This window comes from Penicillium expansum (genome assembly GCF_000769745.1).
Source record: "Penicillium expansum strain MD-8 chromosome Unknown contig359, whole genome shotgun sequence".
Classification (NCBI taxonomy): domain Eukaryota; kingdom Fungi; phylum Ascomycota; class Eurotiomycetes; order Eurotiales; family Aspergillaceae; genus Penicillium; species Penicillium expansum.
Window position 1 is genome coordinate 115,605 of NW_015971204.1, and position 17,342 is coordinate 132,946.

Here is a 17,342-nt window from a genome sequence, read left to right on the forward strand (position 1 = left end):
AAGAAACAAAGTCCTACAGAGACCAGCAGCGAATAGTACGTTCCCAGTGACCCCTCACCAGTGACCCCTCACCATGCACCCACCCGTGTCCATCATATCAAGAGCTAACACTCAACACAGGCGGCCCTTCGTGCTTCGATTGCAAGTCTAGAAGCTAAGCATATGGAGCTCGAAGCCAGTTTAACTTCGGTGACCACCCAGCTCATGTAATACTTCCCAATTTCTCCAATTGCACGCAGGCTACACAGGACACAGCTCTAAAAGAATATGGAAACATTCCATCTTGCATCTCTAACCACTGCTTATTCTAGTGACGATCCAAATACTACATGCAAGCGCTATACCCAGCTATTACATGAATATAATGACATCAAGGATGTTGGGCAGGGGTTGATGGGGTTACTTGCTGATGCGAGGGGGGTGAGGCAAATTGAGGTAGAGAAGGAGTTTGGGGTTTCAGGGGAGGATTGAAGGGCAACACTACACTGCAAGGGTTCCACTGTTTGAAAGGACTTGAAATGGTTAAGGCGTTGGACCGAGTGCGTGGGGTTTGGAGTGAAACTGGGTGGCGTTGAATTGAGATTCATTGTATTCATTCATCTAATCCTACATCCCTAATGGATGTTTTTTTTTTGCTTTTTTGCATTATCGAAGGGAGACAGTGTACCCCGTGTTTGTGGGTTACGGCCGCTGATAACAAATGATCTATCACAAGAATGGGGAGGTTGAAGGGAGATTTGAGATATGGAGGAAATGGCGAGGAATATGAGATAGGATCAAAAAAGTGACAAGGGGGTATGTGTACATGTAAAAAGAAGCAGATTAAGGGAATTAGCCGGCCCTGCCAAGGGACTGGAGGTTGACCAGCTCGAAGTAACGACCCTTGTTGCGCAAGAGCTCGGTGTGAGTACCGCTCTCGACAATCTTGCCTTGGTCGAAGACGTAGATGATATCGGCCTTTTGAATTGTGCTGAGACGATGGGCAACGGCGATGGTGGTACGGCCTCGTGCAGCAGCGTCCAGAGCAGCCTGAACGACCTTCTCAGACTCAGAGTCAAGGGCGGAGGTGGCTTCATCTAGAAGCAAGACCTTGGGGTTGCGAAGGAGAGCACGGGCGATGGCGACACGCTGCTTTTGGCCACCGGACAACATACCTCCCTTGCTACCGACGACAGTGTTAAAGCCTTCAGGCAGAGACATGATGAAATCGTAGATGTTGGCGTCCTTGCAGACCTGGACTAGGTCCTCTTCGGTGGGGTCGGCGTTGGGGCTACCGAGCAGGATATTCTCCTTAATTGTACCCTGGTAGAGAGTGGGCTCCTGACTGACCAGCGCCAGGTGGCTGCGGTAGGAATTGACATTGAGGTCGGCGATGTTCTTGTCATCCACGTAGACACCACCGGAAAGGGCATCATAGAAACGCTCGAGAAGGGCAATGGTGGTACTCTTGCCGCATCCGCTGGGTCCGACCAGGGCGATGTACTGGCCGGGCTTGACGGTAAGGTTCAAACCGCGGAGCACGGGCTGATCGGGACGGGTAGGGTAGCGGAAGTGCACGTCCTTGAACTCGATAGTTCCTTCGCAATGCTCCAAATTCTCGCCTTCTTCAGACCATGTGTCAATGGTGGGGCGACGCTCGAACAGCCTAAGGAACTCGGCGGCGGCGTTCTTGGCCTTGCCCATGTCAGGGGAGAAGGAGAACACCGTACCAGCGGATTGGGCACCGAACAAGATTTCACTGAAGCAGACGAAGAAGCGGAACACGTCATATTCATGGTGACCGAGCAGGGTACCACCATACCAGAAGCCAAGGGCGACGCAGAAGAAGACCAAGGCCTGGGATGCTGCATACAAGGACGATGACTTGAATACCGAGATCAAGCTTATGCGACCCTGGTGTTCGAGTTGACCGTGGTAGAATGCCCAGACATCGGACTCACGGGTAAGCGAAGCCACAGTGCGAATGGCAGATGTAGCCTCGCAGGCGTAGCTAGCTGATCCCTCATAGGCTACCTTGGAACGTGCCTGGAATGCGGCAAGCATGTAGAAGCGGTAGAAGCCACAACCGAGGAGAATCGGAATGACAGACATGCAAACGAGGGCAAGCTTCCACCCGAAAGAAAGCGCGATCACAATCGAAGCGATGAGGGTTGTGGAAGTCATAAGAATTGTTCCAAGAGTTTGACCACTGATACCGGCCAAGTGCTTGGTTTCGGTTGATAGGAAAGAAGTCAAAGCACCGGTGCTGTTCTCCTCACGATCAAAGAAGTTGATATCCTGTCGGAGCATGACTCTGAAAGCACTGCTACGGGCTTTGCGGATCAGTCTCTCAGAGCTAAAGGCAAACGCAATACCGTGGGCCGAGAAAGTGATGATTTGAACGATACCAACAATGAAGAACATCAAGGACCAGAAGTTGGCATCGGATCTTAGCTTTTCCCACTGGCTTTGGGGCAAGGAAAGTGAGCTGATAGCTTTGGCATACAAGAAGGCTTGAGTGGGTTGACCACAACCGGCGAGAATCGAGAAGCAAAGACCGGTGGCCATGAACCACCGCTCATCCTTGTTAAACGAGCCGATAAATTTGATCAGAGTTAAGAGCGAGTGCTTCTTGCCACCTTCAGTAGTCTTCTGCGAGAGAATAACACTGGACACGGACTTGCGAGACTCCTGGCGATGCATGGCGTCCTGGAGTGTTTCCGCCTCATCCTTCATGCCAGTCGAGCCACTAGCGATTGACTTGACACGTGCGATGTGAGACTTGGTCATGTTGTCGATGCTATCCTCATCCTCATCCTCATCCACATCCAAAGCATCTGCGTCTTTCTCCTCATTGATGCGCTGAGCCTCAACAAGCTTGAAGTAAGGACCGTCATGTTCAGTCAGTTGAGTGTGGGTGCCCTGCTCAACAATGGATCCGTTCACGAAGACAACAATGTTATGCGCAGACTTGATGGTTGACAAACGATGGGCGATGACAATGGTGGTACGGCCCTCAGCGGCGCGATCAAGCGCTGCCTGGACGACACCCTCAGATTTGGTGTCGAGAGCGGAGGTAGCTTCATCCAGAAGCAAGATCTTGGGGTCGCTGACCATAGCACGAGCGATGGCAATACGTTGCTTCTGGCCTCCAGATAGCAGGAATCCACGCTGGCCGACGTTGGTCTCATAACCTTCCGGAAGAGCAGTAACGAAGTCGTGAGCGTTGGCCATCTTGGCAGCATTCTCAACGAGCTCCTTGATCTTTTCCTCGGACTCATGCTCGAAGCGTGTTCCAATGAGACCATGGCGAATGTTTTGGTAGATGGTTGTGCCGAATAGAACAGGTTCCTGGCTGACCAGTGAGATCTGCTGGCGTAGCCATCGCAGGTTGAGAGTCTGGATGTCATGGCCGTCCAAGAACACTTGACCGCCGACCGGAAGATAGAACCGCTCCACAAGACCGACGACAGTACTCTTACCGGAGCCTGAAGGGCCGACCAGTGCGGTAGCCTTACCAGCAGGAATGGCGAGGGAAACGTCCTTCATAACTGTAACTTCGGGGCGGGAGGGATAGATGTGTTTCACATTGCGGAACTCGATGTGACCCTCGACGTGGTCGAGGATGATACCTTCATCGGACGTAGGGTCGAGCGGGGATTCGCGGTCGATAGTCGCAAAGATCTTGGTTGCGGCAGCCACGGAATTGGTAAATGCCGAGGCATTCGGGCTGACATTGCCCAAGGAGAAAGATCCAATAAGAATAGCCATCAAGATGGTCAAAACGTGTCCGACATCAACCTTACCTTGCACCAGGAATCGGGAGCCCATCCAGAATCCGAGGCCGTAGTTCATGAACATGAGTCCGAACATGATACCGACCATCACTGCGAGACTCATTTGCAGGCGCATGCCCCAGCGCTCTGCGCGAAGCAAGTGAGATTCGTACTGCTTCGCGAGCTTGTCCTGAGTACCGAATGCAGTCGCATTGCGGATTGAGCTGATGACTTCCTCCGCCACAGTTCCACCGGCACCAGCGCTTTCCAGGGAAAGCTTGCCATACTTGATGATCAGTTGGGAGCCTCCGCCCATGATCAAAACCAGCGCGACCATGGTTGAAGTACAGATGCCAGCCAAGGGAGCATACTTGATGTATGCAACGATGAAGGCAGTCACGAAGGTGGCCATGGCGGTAAGGGTTAGACCGACCTTTTCGGAGATACCATCCTGAATGAGGTTGGTGTCGGCTGTGATACGGGTAGTCACTTCACCTGCACCAAGCTTGTCAAAGTAGGCGATGTTCTGGCGCAGGATGGCTTCGAGGTAGTGCTCTCGAATCTTTTGGGTGACATGCTCTCCTGTATAGATGAAGCCAACGGTGCTGATGTAAACGGTGACAAACTCTCCGATGCCGAGGTAGATGAAGTACAAGACGTTTTTGGTCAACTGGTGGTAGAATTGATCGTAAGGAATGGTGCGCAGCATAATCTTTTGGAAAGCCGTGGCCAAGGAGCCAAACAGAATGGTGAAGAGGGGCAAGGCAGCACCTGCGGCGATGGCGCAGAGTGTACAGATGACAATGATGAGTATGTCCATACGGGAGGCATATCGATAGAGACCGAAATAGGAGATGCTGACGAGAGGCGCATCTAGCTGTCGTTTCAGGATGTCCTTTTCATGTTCGGGTAAGTGAGCATAGATAGCATCGTCGTCTGTCGCGACTGGGGTCTTGGTTTCGTGTTCCTTTGCTGTTGACGTGGAAGCGGAATCGGAATCGCGCTTGTTTATGGGCTTCTCGTTAAGCTGAGGGTCCTCCACCACCTTCTCGACGGCCGTCACACCCTCCTCGGGCTGCTGCATGTTGAAAGTTTTGGGGAAGTTTGAATGTCTACTCCATGAATAAATTGGTGAGGAATGATGTGAAGAGGTTGAAGAGGTGATATCTGAAGAGACGAATCAAAGCGATAGCCAGATGAAAAAGAATATTAAGGGAGGTAAGACAAATTAAATTAAAGAGTAGTAATGATTAACAAAAGGGGGCGAAGGGATGAGAGATCTAAATAATATCCCGGGTGTCTTGTCTTAGATTATACTTGAGAGGGGAGCCTAGTTTTTTTTGGTGGGTCGGGTAGTCCGAACTCCGACCTGCCTTTATGCAATTTTGGCAATTTGCAATTTGCAATTTGCAATTTACAATTTGCAATTTACAATTTACAATTTACAAACAGGATAGATTATATTGGTCCTATCTCGCTTCTACTACATGGATGTCAGGTGCTAAACCTGTTTTTATACAGGACTGTACTCCGTACATTCCTATCACATTCCTTGTGCAAGGGCATCCCTCGAACGCGCCCCTTTGAGAACACGACGTGACAGCCACGAGCTGTTTTACTCCATGTTTGACGCAGGTCCAGTATGATTGGTGCATATGGCACTTACATAGTACATAAATACACACTCCTTCCATATGTACTCCGTACATAATGTAACCCCAACGCACAGGGAAGGATGGGTCTACACGAGCCACATCATGATGACGCGCAACCCGAAAACGAATACGAAGAACTGACTCATTCATGTATGTTGTACACTCCAGTGCGTACGGGGTAGAATTTCGTCCGAATTTTGATCCGCATATGCGCTCCACCCTGATCTGGACCCTTTTGTATGGATTACATATTCCACTTTGATCCATGGCAATCGGCTACCTTTAGGTCCGATGTCCGATATCCGACGCTTTGACTACAACGTACTAAATTAGGCCCTTTTACCTATTCCGTACAACGGCCTTTATTACCTATATAGGTAACTACTTATCCTTGATCCATCCATGTCTGACTGGGATAACGTAAAAACAGTAATCCACCTGGGAAGGTTGGAAGTACCTAGGTAGATCTACGTTAAGTTCATTATAATGTAGATCTGTTTGTCTTAATCATGTCGGAATTTCACCTTCACTTTGTGCCTACCCAGGTGCCTCTGCCAGTACATTCCCAAAAACATTCGTTCGGATTGTCAACCAAGTTACACTACGAGTTATGTTGTATGTCCTTCGGAGAGGCTCCAAAGCCATCCTAATTACTTCGAAATGGTCATATCGAGTCACAAAAACTGCTCATCCACATTTCGTCCTCGACATCGTACCAGAGCTTCTAGTTCGCCATGTTCATAATACAATCATCCAACATGGACGAGAGAAATATGACTTCGGAAATGTCGTCGGCTGATAATACTGGACAAATGACTAAATTAATCTCTTCACTCAAAATAAAATCCTCAAGTTGTGGCCAGACAAGACCCCACTCGCACTTGACCAAGGCGCATACAACCAGTGAGCTTAGGGCCATATAGTACATCCTTACTCCGTACAGAGTACTCTGATAGCAATCATCATGGCTCTCTATGTTTCGTAGATCATAGTAAAACATGGAAGATGCCTTGCCTGGATTTTTCCGATTGGTTTTAATTTCATCTTTGTGTTTTCCTTCTTCTTTCTACCACTTGGGACGCCTCTAAATTGATGCTTTTACTACCTCATCTCTTTCGATACGTAGAATGTCACTACTATGCTATACTTTAGATGGTTAGGCTACTAGCTATCTGCCTGTATCTTCTGCGTAGCAACATTATGTGCTCATAGGCTGACGTGGGATGGATCGGAGAGAAAGGGGCCTCATAACCCCATAGGAGTGATAAGAGAAAACCGCTCTTCAATATCCGGGTTCGGATGAAGATCCTCCCGAGAGAAATATTTCTTGCTCTTAGACATACTTAACGGCTCCAATGAATCCCGTTCCGAGTGAGCAGGGTAACGCTCCAACACTGGAACTCCACGTACGTTCTGGGGTCATTTCAATGTAATAGAAGCTAGTATATCGCACATATGAACAACCGCATTCAAGATCGAATGTTGTTCGGTAGTGGACATAGTCCCCCAAGCGTCTCTCAGCGTTATACACGAAACTTTTCTCAACACCAAGAATGACCGAGTTGTATCCACCTAGGAGTAGATCATTTTAGGTACGGGTACTTGGGGTGCATTTTCTTGGACAAAATTAATGGTCTCGCTCTCTAAGGTGGTGCCGGAGCTCTAGGGATAGACTTTACAGATAGTCTTATTTCCAATAGCCCATACTACCGACAGGGTACCCCCCTGGTAGGTCAAACAGACATCGTGCGAGTTTACAGGCATAGTATGTAGTGGTTGCTCGGATATTACATGCCGAAGGATATACCAATCTTCTCCGTTTATCCAGGCAGCTATACATATGTCGTCCGGTTCCGCAATTTAATTGCGCTCGATTTTACACCAAGGCATCAAGTTGAACGAGGAACTTGCATAACAGAATTCCGAATAAGAACTGATGGCATGATTCAGGCAGATAAGTGTTTTCTATTGATTCTCGGGTGTGTTAATAGTAAAGAGGAAGCATTTGAGGTTGAGATTTAATAAGAAGCATTTTGAAAGTTGAGACATGCCCGATGGCACGAACACATCATGCACCTAGAGGTTGTGATCTCAACGATTTTCCAGGGATGTGACAAGGCAGAAAAACAAATGTAGGTACCCAAGACAATTCGCGTGCCAAGCGAGCTCACGTTGATTGGCTCATGCCTAAGTCCTCATTCAAGTGCTTCCCATTTCTCTATTTACTACTTGCAAGGCCTTACTAGATTCACATCTAGAATCAATCAGATTTCTCCAACCACCTAGGCAGGGAGATTCGACAATCATTGTCGATAAGCAGCAAAAAATGGAGCCAATGATGTGTCCACTTTCCGATGTATGTCATAATTTCTTCTTTAAATACTATTTACTAACAGTCTCATCTACAGCCCCACAGTCGTGATCTAGAGGGGGGCTTCCCGCTAGACGGAAAGGACCTTGACTCCGTCACAGATGAGACTCTAGTAGCTCTTCTTGAGTCTGCTCCGGTGCTGCACCACCTTGGCGCCACAAAAGTTGTGCGCCTCTCACGGCACTTGGTGATGAAAGGTGGCGGCAGTGTCCTACCATGCGAAGCAAAGACGCTCAATCTCGTCGCCTCCAAAACCGGCATTCGAGCTCCACGAGTTCATCGTTCATTCCAAGTCGAAGATGAGACGCAGTATTTTGGAACGAAGGGATATATCGTGATGGATTTTATCTCAGGCCAACCCCTCGATGAGTGTTGGACCGACCTACCTTACGACAACCAAAGGCAAATTGCTATGCAGATTGCGGATATGATCAAAGAAATGCAGTCTGTTGTAATCTCGCAGCCAGGTCCTCTTGGTGGCGGGTCATTTCGTGGCCGGTTCTTTACTGATTATAGCGCCGGTCCGTTCAAGGACAGTGCTGAAGTTCAAGGCTGGTTTAACCACAAGCTTGATATCTGTAAGCACGTGAACCAATGTCCTAAAGATATCCCGCCATTTCGATTCACCACCTTTGTCCTTACTCATCAAGACATAAGTCCTCGAAACTTGATCCTAGACCGCAATGGAGAAGTGTGGCTGATTGACTGGGCGCATGCCGGTGCATATCCTCCTGCCTTTGAAAGTGCTGCGTTATTAGCCCAGCAGTTCTTTACTGGCTTCAATGAAGCAGTTTTGTCTGTTATTCCACGGTTCCCTGAGGAAGAACGGCAACTTGATTCTATTGCATATGGGTTGATCACTGCGGCATTGGCCTAATGAGATCATACATGAATTTGTGTGTCTTTGTGCTGTGGTTCTTGTATTGCTCCAGTTCTATAATCTTGCTGATGATCAACGATAAGTATTCTTGCGAGTATTACCAGTTGGGCAGCTTTATCCATAGCTTGCGAGATTCTGAATCAAGGCTTTCAAGGCTAGCTTACTTATACCGTAGTATAAAATAGGGCATTGCAGGATGCAAGGCTGCATTGTTGACCGAGTGTTTATAATGATCCTGGAGGCTATTTAAGATAAGCATGAATATAAAAGAGGTATCGTGACATATCCATGAATGTACACCGTATACCAGACTGTATAAGTTGTAGTTGTATCATATTACTTCCCAGCCCTGGAGTGTGCAGCAGAGCTTCGACCCGTGGACCCACTTTACGGTTTGTTTATGTCTCACCGCCTTGCCGCCTAAGGCACTAATTCTACATCACCTGACCCAACCGAAGCGAAGCCAAGCCCTGCCGCACACAAACCATCCACACTCGAAGGTCGATAACTTCATCCGTCCATCCAACAAGCTCGCCGTCGCGATCAACCCTTCAAGATGCCGGTATGTTACCACCCTGTTCACGCCATTTTCGAACCCTATTTTCGCCATCGTCGCCGTCTCCATCTTCAGTCAGACCTCTGAAAAATCGAGAAACAAAATTTTAACCCGTCTTTTTCCACACAGAGCAACAAGACCTTCCGCACCAAGCAAAAGCTTGCCAAAGCTCAGCGTCAGAACCGCCCCATCCCCCAGTGGATCCGTCTGCGCACCGGCAACACCATCAGGTAAATCGCACCTTTATTTCGAGATCCAAATCCGTCTTTATATATCCGACCGCCATTTGTGGGAAGCGTGACACGGGAAAGCGAGAGAGGAAAGGGAAATACACATAACCATCCACCCGCCGACCGCACGAACCCAACAATGGAGGAAAATAGACAGCTTAACACAACCCGAATCGAACATATCGCTGATACAATGCTAAAATAGATACAACGCCAAGCGCCGACACTGGCGTAAGTCGACCCTGAAGGTCTAAGCGGACCCTCAGTATTCGCACCCTCCGTCCGGCCATTCTCAAAAGCCCCAGTTCAGCTCGCGATGTCATATGGCAACCGAAGTGTGTCTGTGCGGGGTGGTTCAAGGGTTTTGGATTATTCCGAAATCCTTTTCATGATGTGACGCCCACAACCGAATTTCGAACAACATGCCTTCACCATGAACTTGAGAGCGCTAGTGGATTGTGGAACTACTCTTGAGTGCAATTGCAAACAAAAAATTCAATTATCAAATCTTGATCCGGGTCTTGCTTTGGGTCGTGTCTATCTTTTTTTTTCTTAATCTTCCAATGGGTCGTCATTTTTTCCTCCACGGTTCCGAGTGGGGATATGATGGATTTCCAACACGCCTAATTTATCGATATGGATGGCAGGCCCGGATTATGTTTGCAAAAGGTTCTGTTGCTGTTGGGGCTGATCGTCTTCTTGCTGGGGGCGGGCTTGTAGGACTGGCGTGGCGGGGGATTTTCTTTTTTGATACAAAATCTGATTGAATCGAATTGAATATCCTTTTGCCTACTTTTTTGTGATGGTTTTGATGGCCGTAGATTTTGATCAGGACTTTGCATGGGGAACATTTCCATGCTGTCTGTTCCTGATGGTGTTACTGTTTGTATCACGCACGCTTTGTAGTACATCCTTGGATCTGCGTTGATATGCATGTATATTTTACAACTTGGCGATTGTCGTCATAGTGAAATATGAGCAAGGGTCGGTTTTATGACCCCGCTATCTAATGCTACTGGATTCAAGAGGATTCTGTAACTAATGTCATTGCAAGGCTAGCGATTTTTTTCCAAATCAAATCTAACAAGCTTGCAAGAAAAAAAAATAGCAATAAAATAACGCCCCAAAAAGTAATCACCCTGCTAGACATCAAGGGCCACGCTGCGAAACTTCGTAAACAGCGGGAGGATATCATTTTCTGTTTTAAAAAAAGGAAACAGACACAAAACCACCATTTAACGACTAGAATATAAATGTCAGCATAGGTTATATCGAAGGATTCTGTTGTAGCCACTTACTCCTCAGCCCACTCATTCTCGCGGCGGATCTGGTCCTCCTCCTCGGGAGTGAAGTCATTCTGGATGTTGAAGGTCTTGCGGATCTCCTCTGGGGACTTGCCCTTAATCATGTTAGCGACGGTCTTACAGCCGACGTCAAGGAGAGCCTTGATATCCAGGTAATTGGCGGCCTAGGAGAAGTCAATATGTGCGCCGAAAAGCAAGTCTGAAAATGAAACGTACGAGGATGATCTCGAAGAGCATCTCCTGGTCGACCTGCATAAACTTCTGGTCCCACTCATCAATGTCGGTAGTCTTGCGACGGTTGTCATCGTCATCGTTGGCGCTGGGGGGGTCGCTCTTGTGGTGTTCGCACCACTCAATGACCTTCTTGAGGACGGCCTCGTTAACCTAGACAAAGAGATGTAAGCGTCAGGTTCCGGATGTTGACTACCTCGGTATAGACACTCACGTTGGGGATGGGAATGGCCTCTCCAGAGTCGCCAAGGTCCTCAAGCATATTCTTGATCAGGACGGAGCGCTCAGCAGTGGTGCGCTCTGTTCGGAATCTGTCAGTGCCACTCGCGACAACATCCTGTTGCCAAGTCATGCTTACCAACAGAGATGTCAACTCCATCGGAGCTGGTGAGAGTGATAGCGCTCATGGTAATGGTTTGCAGATGGAATCTAACGTTCAGGTGAGGTTAGCTTTGCTAGTCGCTTTTGAACAGTGCGGGGTGATTCAGTGGCGGGGATGTTACTAACAAGTTGGCGGGAAAGGTGTGGTAGAATTATCGAGATGTGAGAGTTCAGTCTTCAAAGTTGGTAGGTGTGAAGAAAGAGGAAGGTTGAAAATGACGAGGATGTAACGAGTAGATGGATGAGGTTTATGAGGTTCTGAGTTACCAAAGGCGGTCGGTATCCATGGATAAGGCCAACAAGGCTCCAATGTCCCCCACGTCCTAATTCTTCTTAGTTCTCACAGTTGCCTACGTTATAACAAATAATATTTGTTTTGACTCATTCTTTCAACTTGAAGAAATTAAAAACTGACCACAAACGTACTAGTAACCGGCTCGCATGGGGATCAACGTTGGGAACCTAGGATGCTGCCTCCAAGCAACCCTGGCTTTACTTTGTACTAAGCCAGAACCAATGGCGGACAGATGATGTCTGTTGTATTTAGTTTTAGCAATTGTCCAGGCAGTGGCTGAAACAATTGCAGCTAGGTCAATGGGCAAATCATGTTCTGGATTATTATACGGAGTATTCTTTGTAAGATTGTCGATCTATCAACTATGGTATCTTAGGGTATGGAATACTGTGCATACGAGATCTATACGATCAATCACATTAACAAAGATTGTGCTGTAACATTAATGGATATATACTACGAAGTACTCCGTAGATGATTCTACTAAAATATAACAGTAATACTACATACAACATACGGAGTACACATACAAATGTACTAATGGACTGATCTATTGAATTGCACTCCACTTCGATTTACCGCTTAACACGAAGACTGTGATATCATCGTCCAATACGCGTTTACCTTTACTTCCTAGCCCATCCCCTTCCACTCCTTTCTTTCTTCATTCCTTACCATTTTCATTCTTTAATTCCTTCTAATAATGTTCCCATGTTTTCATAACCATGTGGCGTCGAACATATTTACTGTTATTGGTGATTCGCGTGTACTTCGCGCTATCACCAAGCTATCTACATCCCGATGAGAATTTCCAAGGCCCAGAGCTTTTTGCAGGTGTGTTCAACTATCCAATGATCGCCTGAAAAATTGCAATCATACCGCGACTGCAAAAACGCGTGGAAATCTTTGTTGCAATTTTCCCTAAAGCAAAGAAAAAGCGCGATCCGGCAGTCCCGCGACTCCCCTATACGAAGGGCAAAACAATATTGACCGCATCGCCTACACATAGGTCGCATATTCTCATTTCCTTCAAAGCTACCATGGGAGTTCACTGTCGAACACCCCATCCGCAGCATATTCCCACTATGGGCGACCTACGAGCTTCCAATGAGCCTCTTGAAATGGTTTTATACTGAGATCGGGTCGGGCACCCCACCCCACTTAGTTTACTATGCGCTGCGCGGTGGAATGTTCCTACTAAGTTTTGTTCTGGAGGACTGGGCGATCTATGAGCTAGTTCCTTCCCCGCGTCATCGGCGCGCGACAGTGGTGCTGGTGGCCTCGTCGTATGTCACCTGGACATATCAGACGCACACATTCTCCAACAGCCTCGAGACCTTGTTGGTTGCCTGGGGGCTCGTTCTGATTCGGCGCATTGTCGAGAATAAGGTGCGAGAGAGAAAGCTTCAAATGCACATAATTCACGCTAACTTCATTCGCAGCGACACTCGTCCTTCTTCTCCCACGCTGTGCTTGCCTTCATCGCCGTGGTGGGCGTCTTCAACCGTATCACCTTCCCGGCTTTCCTACTATTCCCAGGCCTGCAATTGCTGCCTCAGTTCCAGCGCAAGTCCGTCGATCTATATACCCTTCCCTTCCACCGCCTCAACCAATGCACATATACTAACCCCGCATTCGCACCAGACCACTCTCCCTCGCAGCATTCCTCCTCTTTGGTCTCCTCTTTTCCTTCATCGCAGTCTACGCAGACACAGCATTCTACCGACCGACAGCCTCCCTCAGCACCCTCCGCAACCCCATAATAACTCCCCTCAACAACCTACTCTACAACACCGACACTGCCAACCTAGCCCAGCACGGCCTCCACCCCCACCACCAACACTTCACCGCAAACCTCCTCCAACTCCTCGGACCAGCCTACATAGCCATGCTAGTCTCTCTCTTCAGCTGGCCACTGGTTCCATACTGGATGCGCAATGTGCGCGCCCTCTCCGCGCTCTCGGCCACGATGCTCCTCTCCCTGTTCCCACACCAAGAACCACGCTTCCTCCTCCCAGTCGTGCCTCTCCTCCTTAGCTGTGTCCCCATGCGCCCCTCCCGCCTCCTCCTCGCCGTGTGGGTCATCTTCAACGCAGCCATGGGCTTCCTCATGGGCGTGTACCACCAAGGCGGCGTCGTCCCCACGCAGCTAGCAATGCGCGACATCGTCTCGTCCAGCACAACACACCACATACCTTCCGCGACGGTCTTCTGGTGGAAGACATACTCACCACCGCTGTGGCTTCTCGGTGGTGACAACCAGACCACCGAGATCCAGACGCTGGATCTCATGGGCATTCCAGGTGTGGAGATGATGCAGCAGCTAGAGCAGGTTGTACCTGACTGCTCTATTCCATCTTCTGTATTCTTAGTCGCGCCTACATCAGCTACTTTCCTCGATCAATACGCCGTGTCTACGCGCCAGAGCCGAGACCAGAACTTGCAACTTCATCCACTTTGGTCGTATCGCAAACACCTTAACCTCGATGATATGGACTTTGGCGATGATGGAATCCTGCCGACTCTGAAACGGGTCATTGGGCGCCGTGGGCTGGGTGTTTGGTCTGTACGGAGATCTTGCAAATAAGTCTTTCTTTTGCCTCTGATTCTTCTTGTTCATGGATTGTACTATATTCATGGATTTTTGTTCATCTTCTGTATTTGGGGACTACATTCTCATTTTGATTTGGACTGCGATCTCTCTTTTTTTTCTCTGAATATTTTCGGTGCATGTTAGGGTTACTGGGTCCATAAGATACCTTTTGCATTGGGGATGGGCGTGAATTGAGTTGATATCTTTGGGTTCTGTACTTACCTCTACCTACATGTAAGTAGTACTTGTTCAATTAATTCATTGACTTTTTATTCCCGTCTAGGCTGGTCAGCTGGGTTATGGTCTGGAGACGCCACTCAATTCGAATATCTCAGTCTTAGATCTGATATGTATGAATATATAGGGAGGGAAGACATTTAAAAAGACAACCAAAAGAGACAACCTTCAAATAAATATCTGATAAGGGGCGATAAGGGTTATATATATATCAACTCAAGACTATGGAACGACATACTTTGTAATGAATGCTACGAGGATATATTACTCTAGCGATTTAGGCGGTCTCCACTGTTTCAAGTACCGAGTGGAGGATATAAACTTCTTCCATTATGCGGATAGATATATACATTCCAACCATTCGCAGGTCATCTGCACATGTCTACCTGCATATAAAATACGCGTGACCACCAACGAAAATCACTCCATGGCAGATGACCAGATCGAAGATTGCCACTTATCCTGCTTACAATGTTGAACAACTACTCACATACTCTATGTGCAGCGAACAGGTCCCATTTTGCCCATTAAGGTAAATACATAACTGACGTATTGGAGAGAGGGAACAGCGGGATGCGAAGAAGCCAAGTTCACACCCAGCAAGCAGAAACTCAGAGATGCCAAGCTGAGCACTGGGTCGTATTCATAGGAAGGGGTCCGGGGTGAGGAGAAATGGGAATCAATTCAAACAGCAGCATGCTTGGTATTCATCATAGAACATAACGTTAGAGGGGGAAAAGTTAAGGGAAGAAGATGAGAAGTCGAGAGAAAACATATAATTCTTTACTGCTCCTCCTCGTCGGGCTGATCGAAGAGGAAGTTGGCAGCGAGCTCCTCGTTCTTGTCGCAGGCGAAGTAGGCCTGGATGACGGAGTCGCGAGGGAAGCCGAGACGGCACAGCTGGTTGTGGGTTAGTTATAAGAAACTATGAAATAGAGGGGTTTTCTCAACATACACGCTCAATTGCATCGCGCTCCTCTTCCGTAACCGAGATGGCCTGCGCGCCGGGTGGCAGAGCACCCTCCTCGTCCTCGAGTTCCTCGCCTAGAAGCTGCAGGAACTGATCGGAGTTCTGTCCGATGATTGACGCAATCTGAGGATTCCCAGCGGCGACCTGTTGCAGGATGGGCTCGAGCATGTGAGGCTGCTGTTGAACAAGCTGACGAAGCTGTTGGAAATGGGGGTTGCTGCGCAGGAACTCCAGACTGCCGAGAGCTTCACCACCAGCGGCACCGGCACCAGCAGCACCGCGAGATCGGCCACCACCTTCACCACCGGCCTGAGCGGCAGCTTCGAAGAGGTTGAAGTGCGACTCATCACCACCGGAAGGAGCAGCAGGAGCAGCGGGAGTAGCGCCGGTAGGAGCTGGCTCTGAGGCTTGTCGCTGTTGTTGTTGCTGTTCCTGGATGACTTCAGGAATACCCTGTCGTGATAATTAGCAAAGATTCAAGGAATACACTTCCAACAAAAGCTTACATTTAGAAGGTATTCGATGGCGCGGTCAGGATTGTAGAATGCGGCGCGCATGGCACGGTCGATATCGGTACGTGCGAATCCCATTGCCTCCATCTGGACAACTGCTCCCTCAGCGGCAGAGCCCATGGTGAGAGCGGAAGGATCTCCGAAGGCGGGACCGCTGGATGGAGCCGGAGCCGCACCGGCCGGGGAGGGGGTCGCGGGGACGGCAGAAGGGGGAGGAGCAGCGGCAGCATGAGGAGCTGGGGGAGGAGCGGGTGTTGACACAGGAGCTCGGGCAGCCGGGGTGGAGGGAACTTGGGAGGCGGTAGATGAGGCGGCGGCCTTGGGTTGCTGAGCATCAATCCGTCAATTTTGGCTCGGTGATCACTGAATAATAGACAAGGTTTATCTCATACCTTTGAAGGCAGGCACACTAGGAAATCCTTCTCTTGGATGTTGTAAGATTCGACTGTCTTATCATCCTGAAGGATCTTTCCTGCAAAGAGAAAAAAGCGAGGGTTAGCCATAGCACTGTGGATATTGAATCCGTCTATCAAGGGGAACTACGAACCAGAGTAAATGACCTTCATGCGCTCTGCCTCATATTCGCCTTTTTCTTGGGCGATTTTGACCTTGACCTCGCGAACCTAAATAGATGAGCCCCGCACTCGATGACGCTGGCTGGGTTGTAGGGAAGGGAGCAAACATACAGTCTCAGAAGGTTCGACATCGATGACGAACTTCTCCTGCTTCAGGTCCTAGGGGTCGATGATTGTCAGCAGTCTGTGGCTGTGAGGACCCCAAGTGCAAGTTTTCAAAATGTACCTTGAAAGTGAGCTTCATTTTGCCGCTTTTTGGGTAGAACCAGGGAGAAAAGGGGCAGGGAGAAAAGATGACGAATTGAGATAGGAGAAAGGGAGAGTAGTTGATGCAAAGGATCCTCTCAGCGATGTAGTCGAAGAAAAGTCGAAGAGAAGGAAAAGTAAGTAGGAGGGGAGCATTCAGAGTGACGATGATCGATAGCAAACGAGTACGGTGACCGCCTTCGGATTTACTTCCACTCAACTACTTGACCATGACAACTTCGTAGGGCCAGGTTTTTTCAACCAGGATCTCTTGATCTTAGGCTATTTTTGTTATTCTTGTGCACGGCTCTCTCTCCATGTGGTGTACATATGCACATATAATACCTCAGGTCTACCAACTCCATTTGATTCCAAGCTAGTCGCCTGTTGGCCGCCTCGATGACAACATCCCAGGCAGACGTCGAGAGTCCATAGGTTGAGGATGCAGATCTGTGTCCCAACTTGGTCCCAATGACATTGAGGGCTTTTTGCTAGAACGAATACTCGGCACTTTGAACTCCTATATAACACAGTATTAAGCGCCACTATTG

The 17,342-nt window shown here is 48.6% G+C and overlaps 6 protein-coding genes across 6 annotated transcripts; 3 read left to right on the forward strand and 3 right to left on the reverse strand.

The window, feature by feature from the left end:
- Positions 1 to 267: 267 nt before the first annotated feature.
- PEX2_102340 (SWI5/SAE3 family protein) lies at positions 268 to 471 on the forward strand (the record flags this gene model as incomplete). The annotated part of the gene is made up of 1 exon (XM_016747504.1): positions 268 to 471. The coding sequence occupies one exon, from the start codon at positions 268 to 270 to the stop codon at positions 469 to 471; it is 204 nt and encodes a 67-aa protein (XP_016602052.1).
- A 360-nt stretch (positions 472 to 831) lies between these two features.
- On the reverse strand, positions 832 to 4,839 carry mdr1 (ABC multidrug transporter Mdr1; the record flags this gene model as incomplete). The annotated part of the gene is made up of 1 exon (XM_016747505.1): positions 832 to 4,839. One exon carries the CDS (start codon positions 4,837 to 4,839, stop codon positions 832 to 834), a length of 4,008 nt encoding a protein of 1,335 aa, XP_016602053.1.
- Positions 4,840 to 7,736: 2,897 nt separating this feature from the next.
- PEX2_102360 (aminoglycoside phosphotransferase family protein) lies at positions 7,737 to 8,658 on the forward strand (the record flags this gene model as incomplete). The annotated part of the gene is made up of 2 exons (XM_016747506.1): positions 7,737 to 7,766; positions 7,819 to 8,658. 2 exons carry the CDS (start codon positions 7,737 to 7,739, stop codon positions 8,656 to 8,658), a joined length of 870 nt encoding a protein of 289 aa, XP_016602054.1.
- Positions 8,659 to 10,682: 2,024 nt separating this feature from the next.
- On the reverse strand, positions 10,683 to 11,389 carry skpA (SCF ubiquitin ligase subunit skpA; the record flags this gene model as incomplete). The annotated part of the gene is made up of 5 exons (XM_016747507.1): positions 10,683 to 10,689; positions 10,746 to 10,915; positions 10,968 to 11,135; positions 11,197 to 11,282; positions 11,341 to 11,389. The coding sequence occupies 5 exons, from the start codon at positions 11,387 to 11,389 to the stop codon at positions 10,683 to 10,685; spliced, it is 480 nt and encodes a 159-aa protein (XP_016602055.1).
- Positions 11,390 to 12,765: 1,376 nt separating this feature from the next.
- smp3 (glycosylphosphatidylinositol-alpha 1,2 mannosyltransferase smp3) lies at positions 12,766 to 14,245 on the forward strand (the record flags this gene model as incomplete). The annotated part of the gene is made up of 3 exons (XM_016747508.1): positions 12,766 to 13,047; positions 13,101 to 13,228; positions 13,303 to 14,245. The coding sequence occupies 3 exons, from the start codon at positions 12,766 to 12,768 to the stop codon at positions 14,243 to 14,245; spliced, it is 1,353 nt and encodes a 450-aa protein (XP_016602056.1).
- Positions 14,246 to 15,271: 1,026 nt separating this feature from the next.
- PEX2_102390 (putative UV excision repair protein (RadW)) lies at positions 15,272 to 16,789 on the reverse strand (the record flags this gene model as incomplete). Its single annotated transcript, XM_016747509.1, has 7 exons — positions 15,272 to 15,388; positions 15,444 to 15,911; positions 15,965 to 16,297; positions 16,363 to 16,442; positions 16,518 to 16,593; positions 16,657 to 16,704; positions 16,772 to 16,789. The coding sequence occupies 7 exons, from the start codon at positions 16,787 to 16,789 to the stop codon at positions 15,272 to 15,274; spliced, it is 1,140 nt and encodes a 379-aa protein (XP_016602057.1).
- Positions 16,790 to 17,342: the final 553 nt, after the last annotated feature.